The following is a 27,704-nucleotide window of genomic DNA, read 5'->3' as shown; positions in this document are numbered from 1 at the left end:
GCTTGTGTCTCAACTGAGAACTCTGGTTTAATTTGTTCAATGTTCCAAAAATTTATTTTCTGGCTGTCCATAGTATTCTCAGGAGTCTTCTCCAATACCAAAACTCACAAGCGTCATTACAGTTCCTATTCTTCTTTAAACTCCAATTGCCAAAATATTTGATTTCAGTCAGTGACAAATAGGGTATGCCTACATTCCATACAATAAATGAAATTGTGACATCATGCCATACCCAAATATTAAACATACAGGAGAAAACTCTTGTGACTTTTGTGCAAGAGGCAAAAACATTTTTCAGTTTCTGCCGGTTGTTTCTTAGGGGCAATGTCTGTTCAGCTTTCTGTTTATGGAGATTTTCAATCATCCAGATCATGGCTGTCCCAAAAGTGCTTTTCCAAAAGACAATTGAACTTTCTTGGGTTTGTTTTTCCTTTGAAAACATTTCACCTCTCATCCAAGAATCTTCTTCAATTCTCTTGTTCAGCTCTCTGCTACTGTGTCCCATAACATTGCCAACAAAGAGATATGGGAACACACTGCCATCCTCAGGCATCCTCCAACTTTACCAAATATTGTATTTTTCTTCTTTCCAAATGTAGTCTAATCTAGTAATAATCATACTTGAAAAACTAAGAAATCAAATGAGTATATCCTAATCAAGCTGGATATCTGAAATGTTAAGGACAAAGAACAGGAACCAGAGTAGTTTAATTGATTTATCATATAGGCATGTATTTTAATTTTATTCTTTCCGTTATTAAAACAATAAGATACTAGTTTGTGTATTTTTGAAAAATAGGGTAATATATGTTTAATAATTTACTAAGCAGTCAATTTTAAAATCAATTAAATTTTTGGTTTTGCAAAATATTAGTTTACAATAGTACAAATGATTATTTTTGATCTATGTTGATTTGGTAAATCATGATTAAACAATCCAGTTTAGAGTTATCTTAAAAATAATTAAAATGAATCATAGAACAAATTATTCATGGAATAAATCAGTCCAGAGTTCTTACTTTGGGCAGAAATGATGCAAATTATTATAGTTTGGACATGCTGTGCAAATATCTAACATCATTGAGAAATCTATAATCCCGGGAAAGATAGAAATATCTAGTGGCATCGTAGACGGACTTGACTGTAGCAGTGATGGATATATAGCTGGAAGACCTGAAGGGCCAGGTTGAGGGTACCTCATCAAGGAGAATTCTGTCTATGTGGTTGTTAAGAGTTGGCATTAACTTGATGGCATGTAATCTTAAAAATAGTGCTGGAGTGCAGAAAGTTAATCATTCACTAGTTAAAATATGGGCCTGGTGGCTCAGCAGACTAAAAGCATTGTGATTAACACCAGCTGTCTGCAATTACTCTAAATTCGAATCTCACTAGGCTCAAGGTTGACTCAGCCTTCCATCCTTTCTAAGGTAGGTAAATTGAGGACCCAGTTTGTGGGGGCAATAAGCTGACTTTGTATAAATATACAAAAGTATGAAGGCTATTGCTTAACGCATTGTAAGCTGCCCTGAGTCTCCAGAGAAGGGCGACATATAAATCAAATTAAAAAAAAAAAACAATAGTTCTCTTGTATGAGAACAGATTATAAAACTGTTACTAATTTAAGTTAAAGGAACAAATGTTAGGGTGATATTCCTTAGAAATATAACTGGGGTGCCGCAGGGATCGGTTCTCTCGCCCCTTTTGTTCAACATTTATGTAAAGCCGCTGGGCGAGATCATCCGTGGTTTCGGGGTGAAGTACCATCTGTACGCTGATGACACCCAGCTGTACATCTCCACCCCGGACCACCCCAACGATGCCCTTGAAGTGATGTCCCAGTGCCTGGAAGCCGTACGGATCTGGATGGGGAGAAACGGGCTCAGGCTCAACCCATCCAAGACCGAGTGGCTGTGGTTTCCGACGTCCCGATATAGTCAGCTGGCGCCATCGCTGGCTATTGGGGGCGAATCATTGGCCCCCACAGAAAGGGCTCGTAACTTGGGCGTCCTCCTGGATTCACGGCTGTCTTTAGAAGAGCACTTGACGGCCGTGACTGGGAGGATTTTTCATCAGGTTCGCCTGATTCGCCAGTTGCGTCCCTTTCTAGATCGGGACTCGTTATGCACAGTCACTCATGCCCTCATCACCTCTCGTCTGGACTATTGTAACGCTCTCTACATGGGGCTCCCCTTGAGGTGCACCCAGTGGCTCCAACTGGCGCAAAGTGCGGCCGCGCAGGTGGTTATGGGAGCAGCATGGAGCTCCCATGTAACACCTCTCCTGCGCGAGCTGCACTGGCTCCCGGTGGCCTTCCGGGTGCGCTTCAAGGTTCTGGTTACCACCTTTAGAGCGCTCCATGGCTTAGGACCTGGTTACTTACGGGACCGCCTACTACCATCAATAGCCTCCCACCGACCAGTACGGTCCCACAGAGAGGGGCTCCTCCAGGTGCCGTCGGCCAAACAATGTCGGCTGTCGGCCCCTAGGGGGAGAGCCTTCTCTGTGGGGGCACCGACGATCTGGAATGAGCTCCCCCCAGAGATACGGAGGATTCCGGATCTGCGCACCTTCTGCCGTGAGCTGAAGACTCTTTTATTTCATCAAGCTGGCCTCGCCTAAATCTTCCCCCTTTTAAGTGTAAATTTTAAATTTTTACTGTATTTTAAAATATGGGTATTTTAAATTATGGGTATCAATTCAGCCAAATTTATTTAATTCATTTTATTCGATTTTAAATTTTGTATATGTATGTGTTTTATTTCATGGCTGTTCACCGCCCTGAGTCCTTCGGGAGTAGGGCGGTATAGAAATTCAATAAATAAATAAATAAATAAATAAATAAATAAATAAATAAACAAACAAACAAACAAACAAACAAACAAACAAACAAACTAGGGACAAAAAATGAGCACAGAGATTTAATGCCAGGGATAGTAATGGGTCATTATACTTTTATATTCCAGTCTCATTTATAAATCCATAATATCTGGTAATAGGAGTTAGAAATTCATTTTTCCAGGAAAAATATACTGTATGAAACATAGTGTTATGAGTATTTTTTGTGGTTTCCCTTTCAACAAGCAACAGAAATTTGTTATCTTCATAAAAGGCCAAGATGGGGCTGAGGAATGAAGGCTGAAGTTACAATGGGCCCAATGAGATCCACCATAGTTGCTATCAGACTTAAGACCAAATGAAAGGGCAGAAAAATCTGGTTCTGCATTGTTGCCTGTAATATCTAATTAGATAGATCTGGAAACTTGCAAGTACCTAAGGAAATAATAAAGATAAAGGTAAAGTTTTCCCCAGTTTAGTTGTGCCTGACTCTAGGGTCGTGCTCATCTTGGTTTCTTAGCCGAGGGAGCCAGCATTGTCCGGAGATGCTTCTGTGGTCATGTGGCCAGCATGATTATATGCTGAGGTGCACAGAATACTGTTACTTTCCCATTGAAGTCATAGCTATATCTACTCATATTTGCCTCTTCCATTCTTGAGCTGAGCACTTGGTATTCAATATATTATTGTCTTTAATTCAAGAGACGTTGTGTGGTTATTAAGTATAATAGCCATTTATATTTCTGTCCTCCATAGATTTGTTCAGTTTTCTTTTTATAAATGTGTGGCCATCACCACATCTGATAACAATACTGTTATTGTTATCTGTTAATTAACAATACATTATGAATACTGTTAATTAATAATGCATTATACAAAGAAGTTTTTCTATAGGCTCTGAAAGTCCCCAAACAATGGATGATCCAAAATTCTAACACTTTGTGAAATGTTTTTCTCTGTCCATAATTTCTGTACCAGGCATAATTTTTATCAGATATATCTTTATCATGTCTCCCCTTTTCTCTAAGCAAAAAAACTGGAATCACACACTCATCTTTTACTATTCCAGAATCAATTCCAAAGCTATTAATTTTTACAATATTATCTATAGTCAGGAGCCAAGTCATTTGCAGTGTATGTAACATGGGGGTGGGGGAAGGGGGGGGATTATTTGTTTCCAACATTGAAGTTCAGCATCAATTGTTTTGTCTCATCTCAGGTTAACTCAATACAATCTTCCTGTCACACTATATATCTCATCTCAATGTAATTTACTTAGAAAAATATTTGCAAATCCTTAAAGAGGCAAAGTAGCTTGATTGTTTCACAAATTTTTCAGCATTCATAACACTGGGTTTTTTTAAAAAAAAATTTGCATACCACCCTCAAAGCTGACATCAGCCAGAGCACAGAAAATCTCAAAGAAGGAATGCAAGATTGGAAGAGCTGGAGAGACCTGGCCCATAGAATCATCAAGAGTTTGAATGGATAACATCATTTTTTCCATAAAGTCTGACAAATGTATTCATGCTGGTAATTTCAATTTATGAAAATAACTAGGATTTATGTCGTTTTAGTGTTACCAGATCTCCAGCAAAATCAAATATTGCCCTGTTTGCTTTTTGAGTACTGTGTCTCTTCCTGAACAACTCCCCACCACCAGTGCTTCCCTAATAAGCGCTAACTACAAGTAAACAAGCTTAGATCTATGACCTTATTTAGTTGATTAGTACCCTTGGCTTGCCCTGCTACCTGAAATTGACAAAATCTTATCAATTACACAGAGAAGGCAAACCTAACGACATTCTTCTGTCTGAAAAACCAATCTTTCTGATGTTAGTAAAAGATATTTAATATATAAATTGGCTTAAATACATTTTTTGCAGTTTCTCGTAATTTTTATTGTGGATTCCAAGAATGTTAAACAGTTAATGGGTCCTCTCCTCCCCCTCCCTCATTTGTCCTTCTTCCCCCTTTCAGCTATCTGGCAGCTATCTACCATATGTAGGCTGTTCAGACTTTTTGTACAGTGTTGAAACTGTTCCCTAGTAAAGTAGCTCAAGCAAAGGGAGTAGAAATGAAGCTGATAAAAGTTTTGTTTCTTCCTTCCTTGCAAAACATTACGTTGCTACTTAAACTATGGTTTCAAGGTCTGCTTTGTGGATAGAAAGAGAAGTATGACCTTTATATTTCCTTTTTGCACAGGTGGAGGTGTACATTTTAGCTCCAGGGCCACCTGTCTTTTGCAGGTTTTAGACCTCATGATGGTTGCATATAAACATTATTATACTATTTTTCTCTCCTCGTCTCCAGCAATATGCGACCTCAGTAGCCTTCAGCTTCCAAGAAAACCTTGCAAAAAATGTTGGCAGGTTGCATTTTCATTTCATAATTAGCAATTAACTTTTAAATAGCATTTAGGAATGGTAAATTGTTCACAGTTGTTCACAGTTCACAGTTACACTTTACAACAATCATTTGGACTTTTTGCAAATAGCCAATGAAACATGGATTGGAGCAGCATTTTAAAAAATCCATTGTGCATGGAGAAAGTGGATCCACTAAGTTTGGATTAGAGTAGTGTCTGGATCATGTTTTTTGCATTCCCCTCTCAGTTGGGGATCACTGAATGACTTTAGGTGTTCCCTGCCTGTTCTCTCTATTCTGACATCTGCATCAATGAAAGTGATTGAATAGTCAACCTTATGGTTTGGATAGATTGGGGAACAGAAACAGTATCATATGAAAATACTGAGACAGAAGGCCTTTTTCCAGACGGCCTTTTTCCTAACCAGGGCACAAATATGCCTTGACAATGTCTTCTTGTTGTATTTGCATGCTGCTGCCTTGATCCCCAGCCTATGACTGAAACAACCTTGCATCCAAACATTTTCTGTTAAATTCTCATGATGTTATCTCTGCCATGATTTTTACTTTCCTGGTAGAATAAGCTAGGCATCGCTTCAGTTCCTTCAACATGCTGAACAGCCAGGTAAAGAGGGAAAGCCCAAAGAACAATGAGGTTATTTCATTCCAGAACATAAGCAGATTTTAAAGTAGCTACTGAGCAGCTGTCCAGCAGATTTGTAAAGCTGGTAAGTGGACCTATGTGTAATAAAACAGGAATGGGCACCTGTCCAAACTTACCCTTTTGCTTTCTGCTGAACAACTGTTCAGTGAACACACGGAGTTGGTGAGCTTTGACAGGTGTGTCATGTTGCTTTGACACACATGCTAAAGACAGAGATGTGGTTGAGTTGTCTGTCAAACACCATCTTCCAAACCCATTCCTGTATTATGATCCTGACTGGTGGTTCTTTTATTACTTGCTTTTCCACTTGATCAGAAAAGGAGAGTGTACTAACGCTAAAGAGTTTAAACTACAATAATCACTTTCCTTAACAAGTTTGTGAGTGTGTGTGTGTTTATTTGTGTGTGTTTGTGTGTATCTGTATGATTTCTGGAGACAGCCTGGACAAGTCCCTGCAGCTTTCTTGGCAAGGAATTCTTTGAAGATTTTTTTCTTCCTAGGGCTGAGAGAGTGTGACTGGCCCAAAGTCTGGCCCAGCTGATGTCATGTCTAAGGCGGAACTAAAATTTCCTGGTGCCTTAACCACTACAACAAACTGACTCTAAAAATAGAGTTAAATCAAGATTCTACAAGATAAAATGTTTCTTTGGGCTGGGTTTTGCGTGTGTGTGTGTGTGTGTGTGTGTGCGTGCGCGCACACATACACATGCACAAACATGTACACATGTCTTTGAATCAATATTGACTCCAGGCAATTGCCTAAACAAATCCCTACAGTTTTTTGGGCAAGATTTCAGAAATGGTTTGCCCTTGTCTGTTTCTCTCTGAGAGATTGACTGGAATGATAGTGAATATTTGTAGATTGGTGTAAAATTTGACCACCCAAGCTAGGTCACCAAGCTGGTCTTGTCCCTAAGATGGGCCTAGAACTTATGGTCTCCCAGCTTCTACTCCAATGCTTTGCCACTGTGCCACTCTGGCTCTCTAACATGTCTTACAATTGCAAAATCAGGACATCATCCTTATACAGTAAGGCAGAACAGAAGCAATGGAAGCCAAATAGGAATTGGCAAATAAGCACAATAACTTTTACAGCTGCACCATATACTGAAAGACACGTGAAAGTATTTCAGTTCACCAGTGGAGTAGAATATTTTATGCCTTGCCAGACAACAGTTGCAAGATAGTGACAATAAGTCCCAAATAAAGGAGAATAATATTTATTGTTTATTCTTAATACATGGCAGTTGAATGTGTTTTACTATTTTTTTCTTATAGTATACACTAGGATTTGCAGAGTTTTGTAGGAATTTAAAATATTGGTCCTTATTGTACTGATGACCAGGATTCCAGGGCGAGGAGAAAATCTAAATTAGTCTTTTCATTTTAGCAAATATTGGTAAGTAGATATGTGTGTGGCATAGCGGGAAACACAAAACAAGAAGGCCTAGCATTCAACTGTTGCCATTTGCCCAAACCAAAGACCAAGAAGTGTTCCTTGATTGGCAATTCCCTTGCTTAGCCTTCAGCATGAAGCATGTGCAGTGGAAGTACAAGATATTTCTACAAGAATGCCATTTGAAGTGACATTTGAATTAGTCTTTGGGCACATTACGATACATAGACAAGTCTCTGGGAAGAAAGCCTATATATATATACAATCCATGAGCAATAGCATTCTGAGTTCTAGGTGCCCACAAGCCGGAGTGCTAGGAGATGGCCAAGTCCAAAGTGAGCATGTTATAATGTAAGCTTCTTCTGCAGTTGTGCTCTTTGTTGCAATGTTGCCTCGCTCTTCTTCACTGGTTTGCCTTGAACTCTTAGGAGCCTTGATCCTTGCTACTGTGTGAATGTTAAAAAGAAAAAGAAGAGATTCTGGTTGCCTATTGCACCAAGACCGCAGAGTTTGCACATATTCACTCATATTGACTGCAAACACAGGCATACAGTTGCATTGACAGCAGTATATGCACATACTGCAAAGGCAGCTACTATCACCCTTAAGCTACATCATTCAAATGGGGCTAAAGTCACCAAACTTGCTGGATAATACAAAAACTTGATTTTTCTGAAATAAACAACCTTTGGTGCCATAAGAAAATCACCTTACCTGTTTCAAATTTCAGTTTGCCAACTGCCTGTCCTCACTGGAGCCAAAAGAAACTACACATCCCCAAATAATTTCTCTAGCTGTAATCTTAAGGATAAGGGAGGAAGAAAAGACTTGCAGCAAAAATAGGAAGGTAAGAAAGGTTGCAGTGTAGTCCATTTGGTTCTTTCCTGCCCAGGAGACTTATTATACTGTGGTGCTCAAATAAAAAGAAGGTGGAATAGAAAGAGCAGTTCAGACAAATGGTTGAGAAAGCATGAAATGAAATACATTGCTTTTTTGTCTGAAAATAATATTTAAAAGAATCTGCTCACCATGACCATCTATTAGCTATGAATGAATGAATGAATCCAGCACTGTGCAACTGAACTTCTGCTTATTGAACGAAAGTTTCTGATCCACTTTCCATTTGCAGAGTTGCCCTGGCAGCTACTCTCAGATAGGAAAATGATTAATTGTTTTCTATTTTACTGACAGAAATGTAACTACTAAATACAATTTCTTATTTCTTACCAACTGAACTTTGTATCATGTATTTAAGACAGGATTTGAATTACTGGAATTTCAGCCTCCCTTAGTAATACATTCATCACCTTAAGTTATTTGTAAGAATAATAAAGTGGGATATTAATTAATTAGTGTCCACCCTCTTTGAAAAATGAAATGATACTCATGTGGAATATCCTAGCACTGTCAGTCCACTATGCAACGAAAGGGAAAGGGAAAGATAATATAAGGAATGGCTATAATTCATCATGACAAAGGCAAGATGCTCTGTAATGAAACCATATGATTGAACAATAAAAGCCTAAATCTGCCTAGGATTGGAAAACTTGATAGGTAATACATTAGATAACTTTCCACACAAAAGGGAATTCCTCTTGGAATCAAGTAAGTTGAGAACATTAAAAAAATCATTGAAACTTCTACATTTTCATGGGGTCCTTATTCTAATTTTAAAGTATTACTGAATAAATAGATCACTTATTTTTCCCATATTTCTCCAATCTAATGTACCTAGTCTCCCAAATGTAAAGTTGTCCCATCTCAAAAAACATACAAATACTTGTGGAGACTTGTAAATTTCTTTATACAGAAAATAATTTTAAAAGAGCAACTTAAAACAAAAAGCAGTACCTTGAATTTATACCATTTCTTTCCTCTCCTTTGAAATTCCCCTAAAACATGTCTATTATCAAATTTGCCAGCATCTTATTGAGAGGGATTCATATGAATGAAGACCCTAAAGAGGTATAGCAGAACAATGGAAATACCAAAGAGTAGAACAGTGTTATCTTGCACCTGTGAGTTCTGCATATCCAAATATTATTTCTAGAAAGGTTTTCACTCATATGAATAGCTATCAGTAATGTGAAATGTTATAGTTAACATAATTAACATTATAGTCAGGTTGAGTAATTTTGATTTGACTCACTTCCTATTTTTTCTACTGTTGTTTGCTCTTATTTCTGTAATAGTTTTTTTCCCGTTTCACTCAATGTGCTCTTTCTCCTAATACATGTACATTTAACATGAACACAATTGTTCAACTTACAAGCTATTACAGATTTTTGGAAAAGTGCAGATTTTGATGCATCATTGCATACCATTTTGTATTCTAAGTTGGGAGATGCAAATCTGAAGTGAATAAATTCTATCTCCCAATCCTACTCCTTGTCCGACCTAGAATTTCTTTTTTTAGTGTTATCAAGTAGAAAGCAAAATATTGTATATTAATATGCTATTACTTCTCCATTTTTTCTTTCCTTATTAAAAACAGGAGAACTGATTTTTTTTTTTTTTTGGCTGTAGTATGTGAGAGAGAAGGTTTATGGTTTCTTGTACTTGAGATCCCCCCTTTCATATGATTTAAAGTACAGAGAGAGTGGGTAAAAGAACTGTTTGGTACTTTGCCTGCAAATATTGGAGAGGAATGTTTTCAGAGAAGCCTCTGCAACTGATTATTAGCCATGCTAAGATGTTAATTTATACCTAATAAAGCTGTAATACTCTGAAGATTTAAACTTACCACTTCCTCTTTAGTTTTATAAATGAGGAATCATGGGAAAGTGTTACATGGCACATGCTATGCTTATATTTTCCTCCTTGCCCAAAATACCTGTGGTGTAAGAAATTATAATCTCACACATCTGGGAGACATTAAAGACACATAATGTCAACAACCAGCTAATCAAAGTAATATGATCTCACAAGTTAATATAAAGCTGATCTTAAGCAAATTTTGACATTTTAGAATAACAAGATATGATGATATTGTGATTTTCACTTCTTTGCAGTGCTTAAAAAAGACTATAGTCAAGTCTATTCTTTCCTGGCCAATTGATAAAGTAAGATATTTTAATCAATTATCACTATGAAGGACCTCAATTTCCTATCAAAACACAATCCCTTTGGCCCTGTTCCCACCAAAACAAAAGAAACTACATGCTTGTCATCTGGCATATCCTATGGCATGAATTGGCCCTTTTATATTACCATCGTAAGGGAGAACAGAATAGTTGCTTGTCCTCACATACTCAATCCAAGTTCAAGTTGGGCAGCTATATACATGTTTTAAATAAACAAATAAATATCATGTTAGGGAGCCTACCAAATGAGAAGTTTGCAGAAAATTTCCTTGCAGAACTGGATTGGAACATTTTCAAATGCTTAGATAAGGTTCCAATCCACATTTTCAGGCAAGGTCAATGCTTGCAAATGGTAATTTGCACAAAATTTTGCAATTTTCCTCAAGAAACATCTTGGACCAAGCACAGTGGTCATAATCAATCAAATCTCCAAGAGTTCTGAACCTACATCTATTCATGTTATATTTTTTAAGAATTTTAAGAATTTCCCAAATTTTTGAGAACTGAGACTCACTTTATTGTAACTTTTCCCCTGTTCCTGAGAAATTTAAAAGGATGAATCTTCCCTCTTGTATTACTGTTTGAATTACCAATGTGGACATGCTTCTTCATTGGAAGAAGGCAAATCCAAGGAGACAATTGACAGGACTCATTCTGCTTTGGTGGCACTGGGGTGAGGGACAGAGAACAGTCACTTGAAATGTAACATTTTGAAAAGGCACAAAAACCAGCAATGTGTAGTTCTAGAACAGAGGTGTCAAACTCATGTTGTCACGTTGTTGTCACATGATGTATCGTAACTTTTTTTCCCCTTAGCTAAAACGGGGGTAGGCGTTTGACACCCCTGTCCTAGAAGCTATTCCACGTAGAAATGTGCCTGGGATGGGAGGGGAGGGTAAGTGTCCTGGCAGAATCCAAACTATAGTTGTTTTAAGAAATGCTGAGGGTCAAAATAGATGTGACAGTTGAGCAGGGCTCTCTTGATTTGACATTCTTATCATTGTTTAGAGCTGAAATGAAACAATCTGAGTTTAATCCCAGTTTACTGTGTATAGCTAAATGGATATGTAGCTCTTCCCTCTGCAGAATCTGCTTGCTGAGAACTTTCCTGCAACCTATCCTGGGAAAAGAATCTTTGAAAAGGCCATTAGCAACTTCCCATGGTGACGGTGGGATAGCCTTCATTTAGGGAGAAAAGCTTTTGACCCAAGATATGAAATATCATCTGATCCTGTCCTCAGCTAGTATAGGAGATCTACTATGATCCAAAGTGGACTTCAGATTTTTGGTTTAAAATATCTACTTGAAAAAGACTTAGCACCTGCTGAGATGGGCTGGTTTTATGTTGAATAGCTGGTCCATGAAATGTGCCATCAATTCAGTATGGTGGGCTTTCTCCTACTAAGGGAAAAAGGGGCAACAAAATTCTTATAATCCACCTGGGTTTCCTTGGTTCTCAAACTCTTTAAAACAAAATACCTGCCAGCAAAAACCTGCTGTGCTATTGAGGTGCGACCTCCTAGCCATTTTCCTTACTGTACTGAAACATTACTAAGAGAATTTACTAAAAGAAATCTTATCTCATCACACACAACACTTAAAAAGAATGACCAAGTACCTATTGTGTGGGAGATAGAATTTCCCACCCCCCTTTTAAAAATTTAGCCATTGCAATTAACTTTTCTTCTTATGCCACTCTCTGAATTATTTCATCTGTTTGGTTTAGCATGGAGTTAGTTCCCATATACATCTAATTGTTCTGAAAAACTGAAAATAAATTTAAAAGCTGCTTCCTTGAATACAGAAATTTCCTGGTAGAGAATAGGGATGGGGGGGGGGAGAGGAAATCACAGTTAAAATCAGTTTTATGAATGATTGGCTTCTGGTTGATTGGTCACTCCACTTCTAAGGATGGTGTATTGTGTACCTAATATATAAAAAACCTGTAGCTTATATAATGGCTTTTGCAAATCTCTGCAAAGAAAAAAAAATCCATGGATTGGATTCCCTTTCAAAAAGAAAGTTTAATTTGTTTTGGAACTCAGAAGCTGGCATAATTCCTCTCCATTCATGCTGATGGGGAAAAATGTTTTAAAACGAAAGAAATAAAATGGGGGTGAGATGGAATAGATCAACCATAAATAAATCAAAAGTGTCCATTCTCACTTTTGGCAGGAGGACTCTGATACACTTATGAAACTTGTGATATTAGATCCGCCCTCACTCCCTGACCAAGAGCCACTTGCGGCATTTTGTTATGAGCTGTCACTATTACCAACACTGGTTTGCCACTTGTTGATAATGTGGCACAATTAGCCATCACATTCAAAACAGAAAATATAACCTTTGGAAGTGGGGGGGAGAGGGCAAAGTAATAAGTCTGGTCTATTTAGAGTACTACCTTAGCATACTATCATCATGTTTCTGTTATTTTTCCTTAAATCAAGAATGGCATGCTCTTGCATTTAGGCTGGTGCAGTCAGCATGATAGAAAGGCTTATAGCTCAAACTTCCAGGAACAAAAATATGGAAGTAAAGGGCTTGGATTTAATTGATGAAAACATGTCATTTCTTCACTCCCAGTAATTTTATAAGCATTAGCCATGAATTCACAATTCCCTGATTTGAAATCATAGCAAAATTTTAGCAGAATCCAAACATATCCCACATATCCACTTTTGCTCAAACTACTTCATGGGAAGGAACACGCTTGCATGTCTTCCAAGTGGCATCTTCCAGAAGCTGAAGAGTGTTGTTATACCCCTGAGTTGCGTGTAGTATTTTGGTGGTTCCAACATGGCACATTCCTTGATGGGATTAGTAAAGTGAGGCACATATGAAGACCTGCACAGGTAGAAGAAATGCTCTTTTTTTTCCCAGACAATGTTGGAAGAAGAGGAAAAGGTGCATCTGACAAGATATAAAAGAGCAGGAGGTCCTTCATGAAGATCTTTTTCCATAAGTGAAGCAGAGCAATGTGGTACCCCTTCAAGGGAGGGCTTCATTCCTGCCCTTGTCTATCCAGGAGGCAAAGGAAGACTTGGTAGATTAGGGTGTTGGTTATTTGCTGGCCAGGAAAAGGAAGAAGGTGCTGTTACCTTCTTTTCCACCCTATGGTGAGAATACTGACCCAGAAGCACAAAGATCAAGCTATGATTTGGGGCTAAGCCCCTCCAGACCTGTAACACAGAAGCAAGGGGGTTGTTTAAGGTCAGAGTACGAAGAGGAATGCAAGATAGTGCGTGGGGGAGGATAGGGGAGAGGATGGGGCTGTTGTGATGATTCCCTAGTCTGGTTAAAAGAGCCAGATGAATACCTCTTTCCTCATTCTCTTGGGAACTCACTAAATCCAAAGCAAAACCTGGAATCGGTGCTGTAGATCAGTGGTTTTTTAAGCCTTGAAGACTTTAACATGTGTGGACTTCAACTCCCAGAGTTCCCCAGAGAGTATGGTTGGCTGGTGAATTCTGGAAATTGAAGTCCATTTATCTTAAAGTTTCCAGGGGAGAAAAGTGCAGCTATAGATGAAAAATAGTGTTTTGAAACACTACTGGCAGTTGCATGGCATCATTAGAAGCTTAACTGTTGTCGTACTCAGAACTGTGCCACTGCTTCATAACAATTCAACCCAACAAAAGCAGTTTTTTATTATGAATACCAATATGGTGAGTGTTAGTTAACCCACTGTTTTCCCAGTGTAGGAGCAAAATAGACACTGCCCATTTTATATTTTGAAAAAACATACATGATTCCTCTTCTTACCACAGATCTTAGGCCAGACACAGGGGTTGGATTCAACCAGTTCAGACAAACCGGATCTAATTTTACATCTGGTTCACCAAACCGGTAGTTGCAAGGACTGGCTGGCCCTGCCCACCCTGCCCCTCCCCTCCCAGGAGTCTCCATGCGGCCTGTTTTGGGTGCCAGGTAAGTACAGGGTCTGCATGGAAGTTCTTAAAGTCTGGAAACAGGCCCATTTCCAGCCTCCAGCGGGCCTCTGGAGACCGGTGGAAGCCTTTTTCACCCTCCTAGAGGCTCGAGGAAAGCCTCTAGAGCCTGGGGAGGGCAAAAAGCCCCCCCACCACCATGGTGCAGGAGGCCAAGGAGGCCATGCCCACCATTGCCATGCCCACCAAGCAACCAGACAGAGAACCGGTTGCTAAAATTTTCTAGAAATTGTAAAGTTGCAAAATTAAACAAATGTAATGGAAACCCCATGAACCTTAAGTCTTTATTTTTAAAAAAATGAGGACCAGGTAGTAACCTGTTCTCACATCCTTTGAGTTAATATCCATTGCTAAACGAGGGCAAGAGTCCACAGAGGCTGCATTTCGCCCTCACCTGGATCTTAGGGTCTCTGTCTCCACTGCACCATCAAATTTTAACATTTCACTGGAATTTGGCCTTGCACCATTTAAAAGTGTGGGGGGGTGCGGTTCTTGCCAGATGGTGTGCTTGACTGGTTTTATCAGTGACTTTAGTTTTCTTTTTTCTTAGCCTTTCTCATTGTTACATCAAAACTGATTAACTGCAGCTTTGTCAGAAAAAAGCAAACTGAATTTGTACCAGATTACTTGCTCTGTTTATACAGAATTATTAACAAAAGCTATTGTGTACTGTAAATAAAATAGAAATATTCAAAAAAAAATTCTAACTCAAATTTGATTCAAAAAGCCAAATATTTCTCAGGATATAAAGAACACAGCTTATGGTCATCATATTTTCCATTATTATTATTTTATAACTAAGATGTTCCACAAGCCAGTTACCACTGGTGATACATTTAGGGATGAATTGGCTTATTTTAAAAATACACTTTCTGAAGTTAACGTTTAAATATACTTGATACAAAATTATCCAAGTCTTGGTTCCAGATTTTTATTTATTGATTCCATATCTCTCAATATAACTAGCATAAATCTCTTTAAAATTGAATCTTATTATTTTCTGGCAGAAGAATGAATTTTGAGTTACTAGTACAATTATAGAATGAACAATTGAAATATACTTTGGGAGAAGTTGAAGGATCTTATACAGTGAAAACTTGTTAATTTATGAAAAATAAAAGGAATAATTAATTTTCAATCCTTTCCAACATAAAGTTAAAAGGATTTATTTAAGCATCTAAATCCCTTAGGTTCTTCATAGGGCAGTGTCCTTTTAATACATATTGTATGCAGATATTGGGAAAAAATCAATATCTGCCGTTCTTCTTTAAAAAGAAATATATTTATTTTCTAAAATGAACCTTGGAAGATCTACCTTAAATACATGAATATTTTTATTATTGTTAATACATGAATACTTTTATTATGTTATGAAGATTTAGTTCATACTGAAAGGCACTTATTTACTGTATGATACAGTCCATGACTAACAATGGAAACATAAGTCATATTACCCCAATATAGAAAAGGAAGTGGTTTTTAGACGTTTTCTCCTCCAGAAACCTAACTTGGTAATATGTCAGTAATACAAACCTTTTAATTATATAAATATCTAGTGTTTAAAGCAATTAAATGTAGATGACAATCTCTTTTGCATCCCCAATACTCTGGCTCTTTTAAACTTTCAAGGAAGCTTAACACCATGAAATGGGAACAAATGCCAAGCAAGCAAGCAACCAAATCACATTCAAGAAAGTAATGCATAATACACAGAGAGCAGCAGAAAAGCACGGCTGTATGTCATATAGCATATACTGGGGCAAACTATCTTCCCCAAGTTTTGAATAAGGCCCTGAACATCAGAAAGGGGAATCTTCCTAAGATTCAAGAGCTTCACTTATTAATTAGAATGATAAAAATATAATCACCCTACATATAGACACATCAGAATGGTTCTAGTCAATCTTCTGATGATTCGAGTGATGCTTTTCTCTACTTTTAAGTAGGCTTTTATACACTCTGTTTCCACATGAACAATATAAATATTTTGGTCCCCACCTCATGAAGATCCCATTGGGTGAACTGCACCCAGTGAATGTACATAAACCAAAACAAAGTAGCCCAAACCTATTAGTGTCATTAAATGGGCCTTTTCTATTCTACAGAACTCAGACTAAATCTATGCAAAAGGATCATTATTGTTATTATTTTCATAATCATAGAATTATGCAGTTTAATTCTTTCCCTACTGGCCACTTTTCATTTCAAAATTGCAAATGAGCAGCATGTGCTTCATTGGTGGGGGGAGCCCCTAATTTCTAAATACCACATGTATTTTGGAATTTTAAAGAACACAGGAAATGTAAGTAAACATTTGTGAGTCTACATATACACTCCAGGAAGGTTCAACAGTTACACCAGGCCTTGTGCATCCATTTCAATTTAGAAGCAGATACATTCAAATATATCTCCTTTCAGATTCCTGAGAGTATTAGTTATACCTCAGGACTGCAACAATTCCTCAACATGGCAAACCCCTGATGTCTTTGAACTATAGATTCCACAGCTGAAATCTAAGAGTTAAAATTAAAATGCTCCTGAAGTCTCCAGGCTTTAGAAGGCTGTTTTATAATATAGTTCGATGCTTTATTATTCAGCACCATACCTACCCACTTATATAATAGAATGGGTGTGGGCCCAATTAAAACACACCCTCTCCTTGGCAATATAAGTGTATATTATATCGTATACATATATAGGTGGAGAGGTCCTTGCAGAGATGTGTGGAAATCTTTTGCATCTCAAAATCAACACAGTTCACTGCAAACTATTTCCATTTGCGGAAAGTCCCACCGTGAAAATGATATAGTAAAATACTGTGTTCACTTTACCATAACATGATATAAAGGATTATTACTTGGGCCTTAAACTGGGGAAAGATCAATTCCCATCCCTGTCATCCAGTGAGCAGAACCAGGGGTTCATTACATGCCTGGATAGAACACCTGTGACCATTTACTTATTCACTAGACATCTCTTCACGATAGCAACTGAAAATAGCAACTGAAGAAGGAGAATGAGGCTGATGGATGCATGGACAGACGAAATTCTTTCTGCCGAGACAGGCCTCCATGAGAGCTCTGGCCCTTCTGCACCAATGATCATTGCAAGTAGCAAAAGTGGGGAGAAGGCGATGAGGAGGATGGGATGGAGGCGGTAGGTGATGGAGAGATGTGCTCAGGGAAGCTGCTACATGCTCTGCTGAGCTGGGTCGTACCTTCCTCTGCGAATGTTCCTTTGCAAGCCGAAGAGAGAAAAGGAAAGAGAGAAGGGGAGCAGGGGTTAGCAGATAACTTCAGCTGTACATCTTGGCCTGACTGCTTCCAGTCTTCGTGCCACATGCTATGGTTGGTAATGCAAACTAACCTAACATGCAATTTCTTCTTACCATCCAGGACAACTTTTGCGCAGAGATCCAATTACCATCATTCTTGGAGAATTCCATTAGATCATGTAGCTCCTGTTAGAACTTAAAGGGAGGTTGGAAATATCGCAAAGAAGAGCACCTTCATTTCAGTCTCCCCTGCAGCACATTCTCCAAGGCAAGTGGGCCTCACGTTCCTAGTCTGTGTTAGCCTGCATTTCTTCTGGAAACACTACATGTCAATGTTGTTTGCTTGTATTAAAGAAAGTTTACTTGTAATTGCACACCAAGAATACCACACGTAGAACTAGAGGGAATGTAGAAGAAGCTGCCAGGGAAAAGGGATTTTCTGCAGGGCAGAGGTCCTCCATTTTCCTTATCCTTCCATTAAGTTCCCTCTGCTACTTTTTTCGATCCTTGTATCACCTTTCCCAACAGATGGTAAAAATAAACCAATGATGAAAGAACTCAAATTTTGCAACCAAAACAACATTCCAAATGCCTGGGGATCATGTGATTGGGGAAGCAAGAAAAGTTGTTTGTGATTCCAGAATTGTTACAGACCTAAGAAACCAAAGTGATTATTCTGTCTTTGCTACAAATTGAAGGTGCTTTCCTCATCTTCATTCCTCAAACATCTCCTTCCTTCCAGCCTCCCAAACAGTGGTGCTGTGGAATTTATATTCTCTCACCCCTAAGTGCAATAGTGCAAACAGACCAACCCATACAACATGTCATACCAGCAATAAATCTGCAGGAAAGCAAGAGATCTTGGGTGGGGGGTCCAAGTGGGATACAGTTAACTTTATAGGATGTATCTCAAGCTTTTGTTATGATCAGAGTACCCAAAGCAGCTTCTCCCACTTCTTATGCATTAATATATATTGATATATTGGATGACACTCATATCATCTCCTACCAATAAGCTGAGAATAGTGGAAGTGTAGTTTAAGACTGGATTTTACAAAGCTGCTTTGGGGGATGGAATAGATATTTAAGGACTGTTGTTCCCCACTCCACCTCCATGCCAATGTCCCCATCAACATCAGTATCTGATTCATGCAATCCCAGGTCAGGCACTCCTTCATTCATGCAAGTGTCAATCCGTGCAAAACATAACAGGAAGCCTGATGTGGATAAGAGAGGAACAACAGCTATCCCCAATCGATCTGCAGGTCCTTCCATTTCGGTCTCAGCCCTGATTCTCTTTCCCAATCTGAATAGTTTCTCCTGCCAAATAGTTCTTCCCCTCACTAAGCCAACAGTATTAACCCAACTTGATGAACTAAAAATAAAATGGCACTTTTACCCAAGGCAAACAAAAAACCAAAAACCAATTATACATACGACAAGAATAGAAAAGGTTCTGGCTGAACTTTCATAAACCAGCAGCATTAATATCTAGGAAACTGGTGGGGGCGGGGAAAGTAATGGGGAAACTTTGTAGTCCCCTTCCAGTTAATACTTCTCTTATTATGTTCAAGATGAGAAGAAAGAGAAATATTGCTTTAACTGTTGTGAGACCAGCAAGCCAGCATCTTAAGAGGAGAAGAAATTGTGTGACGAAATTACAACAATACCAGCCAATCCTTGCAAGTAGATCACTATGAAATTCTTCCAGTTCAGTTTACTGTTGCTCTCTCTATTGCCACTAGGAAGTATCCTAAAATTTACCATATATTATTTTTATTAGTGGAAAAACACTACAATGCAATTTTAACATAGCACACTTCTGAACTTTTTGTTCCAATATAACATGTTGTGATAATAACTAAAATTTATCACATTTAAGCAAAAACCATTTTTCTATTTTCCCCACTTCTATCCTCAGATTTGTTAAATATGAACTCTCACCACAAGAGGGTGGCTTTGGTCTGTCTATCAAGCATCATACATGCCTGGAAATACAACTAAATATTAATTTGTGTCTCCATAATACTGCACACCTTCTGTCTCTCTTCACCTTTTTCAGACCTATAGCTCAACTTGTCACATTTTCCTATAGTAGCCAATCCTTATTTTGCTGAAATGGATTCAGACCATTGACCAACATCTTATTTACATACATCTTCCTTTGCCATCACTCTCTATCCACTGATGGTTCCTTCTAGTGATTCTTAAAATCACTTCAACTTAAAATGCAGCAAAGACTCAATCCATCATTCAATCATGTTTCCAGTCCAGGCATGTAGTCAGACATAGCTAACTCAAGAATATCCATGCTTTTGCTGTACTATCATAAGGAGGTTTTGCATCATAGAAACAAGCTTGCAAATACCATTTTTATTGCATGACACCTTTAGTACAGCTAGTCCTTGACTTACAATTATAATTGAGCCTGGAATTTCAGCCAGTCATTGCATTAGCAACTCAAGGCATTATATGACCAGCTCTGATTTTTTCTACTCTTTTGTATTGTCATTCAGAGAACACTGCAGTCATTAAGCAAATGTGGCTGTCACTAAGCAAATCCACTTTCCTCAACTGGCACTTTTTTTTGCTGGAAACCAGAAATAAATGCCAGAAACCAGCAAAAAAAGGTCAGAAATCATGGTCATGTGATTGCGGGATGGTGCAAACAATTAAAAAGGTGAACTAGTTATCGTGCACTCAAAACTGCAATCACATGACCATGGGGATGAGTGTAGCTTTGTAACTTTAAAATGGGTCTTATGTACCTCTGGGAAAGCCCACTGTAACTTCAAATGGTCATTAAGTGAACAATTGTAAGTCAAGGACTACCTGTGGAATACTCATATGACTCCACCCTGAAGAGGATCCTCCCCTTCAGCCCAAAACTAAGTTGGGGATGGATGGGCCATACCTGGACTCAATTCCCCTTTCCCCAAATAAGTGCCACTGCAAAAGGCACCTGGAATACATGCAACAGAGAGGAAGTCCTCAAGGCAATCTAGCCCATGGGCACAGCGATTTGAGAAGCACAATATGTGCATGTTGACGCTGCTTACTTAAATCCCCATCCGGTGCCACCAAGAACAATAGCAGCCACCAAGATGGCTCCAGCAATGGAGCCAATAATGATGTTGGTACCACTGGGACCTGTGGAGAAAGAGGAGACAAAAAATGAACTGTGTTACAATTATGTGTGTGCTTGATATGCAGCACAATGTGCAGAACCTAGTTGTGCAACTGGAATGTTTTAATAATTACAATAATAACGTATAGTACAAAACTTCTGGAAATCAGAAAAAGGGATTGTTTTAAATAGGAAAATAGGAACAGGAGAATATTAGAAGAGTTTCTAAGAAGTAAAGAACAAGGAAGCAAAGAAGGCTATTCGAACAGTAGATTGCCACATCGCTCGTCTTGCAATATATATATTGCAAGTTTATCCAGGAAATTCCTTATTCCTTATTCCCTTTCTCAGAAAAATCAGGAAATACCAGGACAAATAAAAGGCATGCAGGAGTTGATCCAAAATGGAAAATGGAAAATCCAAAATGGAAAATGCCTGAAATCTTATTCAGACAGAATAAGATTTCTGCAAGAAACCTTTTTGATTACTTAATTAATTACTTAATTAATTAATTGAGTGTTTTGGCTGTCTGCAAAGTGTTCTGGGCCTCCCACAACTTACCCTTGTATTTTTCTGTTTCTCCAGTAGGCTTAGGGTCTGGGATAGGATCATAGACACTGCAGTCTTTTCCTGTCCAGTCTGAATAGCAGATGCACTGGCCCTCATTGCTGCAGACCTGTAATTAAGCAAGATGCTTTTTGCGGGGCTCCTCAAACACATTCCAGTGATCTTTTTCCAGAAACTTGTATGTGTTCACTTGAGCTACATTTCTTTCTTCAGTGGGCATCATTACACAATGAATTGGCAACAATGAGGCTTTTGAGAAAAAAGTAGAAATTCCAACAATACACCAAAAAATAATTCTATATTATTTAATAATGCTGAAGAATGACTGTTTCTCAATGCAATAATCATTTTTTTGTTGGTATCCCATAATGTAGGTAGGCCATCTTCACTGCATGTAATTATTATATCATAATCAGCTTTTTTATGATCCATCATTACTTGCCAACTTGTGAAAAGATGGGGGGGGCTAACAAATTTAATAAACAAATACACTTCAGGAATATTTAAGATAGACATGCTCCTATTTTTAATGTTCCTGTTTTATCTTTAACATTTAATCCACAAGAAAGCCATTAAAAAAGTGCAGATGGCACAATATTGGCATTTATATAGCTCATACTTGGCAAGATAGTTGCTAAATGATACATTTCTTTCTCTATTTTGCATTATTATTTAATGGAAACAGAAAACACAACTTTTTTATTTATAATTTTTACCCCATGGTCAAAGCAGATCTGGCCACCCCAGCTGCCTGGACAGATACTGAAGTTAAAGGCAGAGACGGGAAGGCATTTGTGATCAAGACACAACATGTTGGGCCCACAGGGTGTCCCATCTTCTACATAGCTCAGATCTGTGCCATCCACCAGTTGCACATGGCCACCTCTGGGTGGGGAAAAAAAAGTTCCATTAAGTGAAGGAATATTTCAATGCCCTTTAAAATGATCTTTGTTCATGCCGACAATGGTGAAAAGTTTGAGGAAGAAAGCACAATAGGCACTTTCTTTTTTCATAGCCCCCTTCATTATATTGCATTACATTACATCCCTAAGGAATCTGTGATTCTGTACCTTCAAGATTGTGGCTGGCAGACATTCCCCAAAATTATTTGGAAACTTACTCTATGGTGGGAGGGGATCAATCTGCAGCCCAGAACATTCCTATTTTCATCTCTCCAATTCTCCAGCAAGTTGGCATGAATGAAGAAGGTGGGTCTTAGAGTACAAGACTTACCGGCAATCAATATATCTCTTCTGGTGATAGAATGTCATTGTTGTGATCTCGCCTAGTAGTTCACCAATACGTGGAGATCCTGTCGCATTGGCACAGAGAAGATATCCACACAACACATCCCTAATTGGAATGGGAGGAGAGGAACATAATATACTTTTAAAAAGACTGGCTTCTGCCTCAATTTACTGGTTGTGGCATTCTAGTGACTTCCCTCTGTGTGGTTTGATTCAGCACACTATGGGAAAGGATATTATGGAAAAAGGAGAAATCTCATATTACTCACTGCTTGATACAGGGCACCCAGCGGTTCCCCTCATGCCCACAGTTCCCACGCTCAGTGCCTTCAATATTGAGCTTCTCGTAGCAAAATCTTTCAGCTGAAGCTTGATTTTTCAGGAAGAGAAGTGAGAAAGAGAATAAGAGCAAGCTAAAGAGCATAATAACCATGGATTTCACATATTGAATATGGAAGAATATTCTATATTTGACAATGAAGAGAATAAATTCTATCACTAGGTCAGCAGTGATGCTGGTGGATGGAGAAGCTTAGGAAGAAACTCAGTTAATTAAATAATTTCTTTACTATACATCCGGAAGTCTTCTACTGACCTAGTTTTTGATGTATAAGGTTTGGCTAACTCCAAAACTGCTTAAGATTTTAAAAACACTATTTTCAAGTAAAAGATTTCTAGCCTTAAAAAGGGAAATGTGCAAACAATGCCAAGAAAATAAGTTCAAGCTATGACATGTGAAAACCTGATCTATGGGGCTTGGTGTTAACATTTGAGGGTTAAACTTTCAGAATTGAAAGGCCAGATTCCTTAGCTGGAATTATTTATAAGGTTCATTTTGCTATCCAAGATGAAAACATTTTGCTTTTTATTGAGCTTCAAACCTCACCAAGTTTTTTCAGTTTGAAGGAATGAGTAAAAATTGCTTCAGTAAATAATTGACAAATAATACTTCTATGGTGCCAAATCAAGTTCCTATCCTTCTCTCCTCTTTTGCATATGAAGACGTCATTTTAGCAACAGCCAGAAGAAGAGGCTGGATTGTCTAGAGTCATGAGCCAATCTGGGTGGATAAGAAGGCAGATTATCCAGTGATCCTTGAGGATTGGCGCTGATATGGGTGGTGTTTGTTTTGTCTCTTTTTCTCCCCCATTGTTTTCTTCCTGTTCTTCTTTTCTGCTGTTCATGGTACGTACCCTCTTCTGTTTAAATCCATCTTCAACATTTCCAGAATCTCTAACTGCTCTATTTTATTCAATCTGTCATAATCTGAGATCTCCAGATACTGTAAATTAAAACTAGTTCCTGTCCTCTCCTGATAAATGGTAGGAATTGGTATCCAACTCATGTGGAAGTTATTGGGTTCTGGAAGAAGCCTTATCAAGACAAAGTTGATGTCACTGAAATAATAGCCTAGTCTTCCCCTGCCTTCTCCAGTTCTTCCTCTGTATATGCATGGGTGTTTTAAATTAAATTAGATTAGATTACTGCTGGATTAGAAATTCCAGTGTTCTATAAAGCACAACATATGTACATGATGTTAAATGTGGTAAATACACAAATAATCAGATTCATTTGTCTTCTTGGCTGTTGGATTTAATTTCTGTTTGTAGTTAAAATGGTTGGCAGAAGTTGAAATAAGCAAAGTGAATAATGGTGAGTATCTCTGGCACAGGCAAAGAAAAGGGCTAGGATCTTGCAAGATTACAGTTCAATTGGGAATTTCTGTGTTAATTTAGAATAAAGCAACAGTGCATAGCAGTGCCAATTTCAATTAGTAGCCAAATTGTTAGCTTCAAATTTAGTCCATTAGCATTCTATCTACAGCTGTGGCATGGTTATGGACTTTTTCTTTAATTTTTTTTCCTACTGAATTACTTCCATAAGATTCATTAAGCAGTAGGGAAGATTTAGGGCCTATTTTCCTTTATGCAACTGCAATACAAATAAACTCTGACAACTCTTGTTATTACTTTGCAATCATGGCATGGTCTTCATTTGATCCCCAGCCCCTATTCCAGGCAACATTCAATCTTCCTTAAAGGAACTTACTGAAGGTCTGGTCAATCCCCAGTCCCTATTCCAGGCAACATTTAATCTTCTGGTATTTAAGCTATGCTTTCCATCATATCCTGATACTTTTTTTTTTTTTTTTGCCACATATACAAATGACATACTTCACTGACCATTCTCTTATGGGCACAACCAGGTGATCTTTAATGTGTGGAATCAGTCAAGCTTCTATTGGTCACTTCAGGAACATGTACATACAACACGCGCACGTGCACACGCACACAAACACACAAAATCCCCATCCACGGACACTTTCCTCCAGGGCTATTCTGGTCTAGGCAATTGGAAAGTCAGTATCTTTCAGACCACCCTCTTTTTCTGTAAAATCCAGGTGCAGAAGAACAAAATAGATTTTAATACACTCAAATAAATTATGTAGAATTCCACCAAAAGAGAAATTAATGGGAAAAGAAGCACAAAATGAACAGATGTTCCTTAAAAAAGGATGTACTCAATGCACAACTGCGAACAATTCTAGTAGTCTGGAACTCAAGAAAGTGGGTTAGGAAAGCTAAAACTCAGAACATGCTGAGGTGAATAAAGAAGTCTGAGAACAAAAAAAAAAATGTTTCTTTAGCCATGATAAGAAAAAAGAATCAACAGACCAATTGCTCATTTCTCTCCATCTTCTCCAGCAAGAAGGTAGATTTTGACCCAGAAAATTGTGAAGAGCAGAATGAAGAGGCATGAGACTGATGAAAGCACAGTCTGACATTATTTGTTACTTTGCATCGAGTCTCCAGGACCAGATGAATTGCATCCTAGGATATTAAAGGAACTTACTGAAGGTCTGGCCAATCTTTGAGAGATCTTGGAGAACAGGTGAAGTGCCATATGGCTGGAAAAAAACATGTTTTGCTTCCTTCAAGAAGGAGGGAAAGGATTACATAAAAGTCATTCTGACACTAATATAGGAGAGCTTAAAGCAGACAATTAAATAATGAATCTGTGAGCACTTTCAAAACAGTGTGATAATTACTTATTTTTCTTGTCAGATAAATCTCACTTTTATTGGGTAAATTCATAAGTGGTTTTGGGAATACTGCAGAGTTAATTTACATGTATTTCAACGAAGTATTTGACAAAGTACTACATTTAATTAACAAACTAGTAAACCACAGTATGGATGACATGGCAATTAAGTACATAGATTGCTCGAAGAGTGCTCATCAATGATACCTCACAAAAATAGAAAGACAAATGTTCTAAGACCAGTCTTGGGCCCTGTATTATATTTTTATTTATCAAGGGATGAAGAGATGCTGATCAAATTTGCATAAAACTGGGAAATAATGCCCTAGAACATAGAAATAAAATTCAAAATAATCTTGATAGTTTAAAGAAATGACTAAAAATAAGAATATGAAACTTAATGCATATTAAGTTAGGAAACATAACTTCTTTAAGTTAGGAAGCATAGCTATAGAATGTTGGATACCTGCTTGATATTAGTATATACTGGAATGATAATTGATTGTAATCAAATATGAATATGCAGCATAATGTTAGTGCAGCCCACCAAAAGGAAAAGTAAATGCAGTTTTAGGTTGCATTTACTAAAGTATAGTTTCCAAATAATAACAATCAAAGTTCCACTTCATTCTGCAACATTGATCAAACTCCAATGTTTAATTATTGTGTTCAATTCTGGATACCACACTTTAAGAAGGCTTCAGATAAACAGAAACAGGTTCATAAAAGCACAAAGAGGATTAAAAGGAGACTAAAATTAACTCCTATGAAGTGAAATTGAAGGAACTATACATGCTTAATCTTAAGAAGTGGAGGTGGGACAGCATAAGATATCTCCTTTCAAATATTTGAAAGTATGTCAGCAGAAGGTGAAAACTTGTTCTCTGTTCTTTCAGAATGCAGGACATGAAATAATGAATTAAAGTCATGGAAAACCAGATGCTGATTAAATGTTAGGGGAAAAAACTTAACAGTAAGAAGCAGTTTGATAATGAAGCCAATTATCCAGAGAGTTCCCATTCATTCCATCTGCTCGTCTGAAAGTGAGCCATCTGGTAGAGATGTCTTAATTTGAATTCCTGCCCTGAGTAGGGAGTTGGCCTAAGTGGCCCTTCCCACACTATGATTTTCTAATTCCTTGAAATAATGCAAAGTTCACGTCTCTGGTTTCTTCATTTGGCACTGGAAAAATCAGAAGATGAATGCAAGAAAGAACAAAAGCCAAGCATAACTATTCAGAATGAAATTGCCTGGCAAAACTAGGTCTAGATGAGTTTTGAAGACAACAGATTTTTTTTTCATCCCAAACCCATCTAAATAGTTTGTGTTGTTTGCAAACAGTGATGGACAAACAAACAAACAAAATGCTGGTGTTTGCTGGTAAGTGATTTGCTAGTAATCGATGATTACAATCATTACAATCATTACAATCAGCTCTAGAAATGGTTATAGGGGCATCTCCTGTTCTCCTCACTGATTCAAGCAATTAACTATCTCCAGAGAAAGCTGCTACCAAAAAACCTCCAGAACAGAGTTCAAGCAGTCTGCTTAGCAAACTGCTATATATATATATAAAAGAAGAGAATCAAACTGTACCACAATTAAGTAACAATAGAATTAATATGTTTTCCCTAACCTGAGGACAATTCCATCTCCAGTATGGATGTCACTCAAATATTCAAGTGCCATTATATTGTACAGCTAAATTATAAGCATATCTACAAAGGCTTGCATTACCACTAGATGGCAGCAAAGAGATTAAAAAACCTTTTTACGGCATACTGGCTATTTAGATTTTGCAATCATTAGTTATGATGATTCTTTTCTAAGAGTGAATAGCTACTTACCTCGCCCCCACAATGCATTGCACTGGCGATCCCTGGTTTTACAACGCCCTCCATAACACCGACCCTACAGAGCAAAAAATGGGACTTGTCAAGAGGCTCATGCTCAAGTGTAATATCCAGGTTATGGGATTTGAGAATCCAGATCTCGCTTTACAATTCCACATTAACCTTTATTTATTTGTTTGTTTGTTTGTTTAAATAACCATTGAGAAACTTGCTCCTTGTTCAATCTGATTTAATTAGAATTTTCCAAGGATACTCCTTTTACTGGGATTGACAGATGGATCCAACTGCAATTAACCTTTCCC

The 27,704-nt window shown here is 37.9% G+C and overlaps 1 protein-coding gene across 10 annotated transcripts in view; it reads right to left on the bottom strand.

Annotated features, from left to right (window-relative positions):
• Window positions 1-27,704, bottom strand: part of ADAM11 (ADAM metallopeptidase domain 11) — a 103,050-nt gene that overhangs the window by 2,700 nt on the left and 72,646 nt on the right. The window contains exons 20-27 of one of the 10 annotated variants that reach the window (XM_034416064.3): window positions 27,397-27,460; window positions 22,777-22,876; window positions 22,494-22,613; window positions 21,977-22,145; window positions 21,255-21,369; window positions 20,626-20,716; window positions 17,510-17,527; window positions 13,494-13,524 (exon numbers count right to left, since the gene is read on the bottom strand). In XM_034416064.3, coding sequence (XP_034271955.1) covers window positions 13,509-13,524; window positions 17,510-17,527; window positions 20,626-20,716; window positions 21,255-21,369; window positions 21,977-22,145; window positions 22,494-22,613; window positions 22,777-22,876; window positions 27,397-27,460 — 693 coding nt within the window. In that variant the 3' untranslated portion in view covers window positions 13,494-13,508. Of the gene's footprint in view, window positions 1-7,070; window positions 7,709-13,480; window positions 13,525-15,209; window positions 17,528-20,625; window positions 20,717-21,254; window positions 21,370-21,976; window positions 22,146-22,493; window positions 22,614-22,776; window positions 22,877-27,396; window positions 27,461-27,704 lie in introns of those variants that run through there. The other 9 variants (XM_034416068.3, XM_034416067.3, XM_034416070.3 and 6 more) reach the window with 9 other exon arrangements.

This window comes from Pantherophis guttatus, chromosome 4 (genome assembly GCF_059756535.1).
Source record: "Pantherophis guttatus breed Tessera chromosome 4, ASM5975653v1, whole genome shotgun sequence".
NCBI lineage: Eukaryota > Metazoa > Chordata > Lepidosauria > Squamata > Colubridae > Pantherophis > Pantherophis guttatus.
The sequence above is the reverse complement of the archived record's forward strand: the minus strand, read 5'-3'. Positions and strand labels throughout refer to the sequence as shown.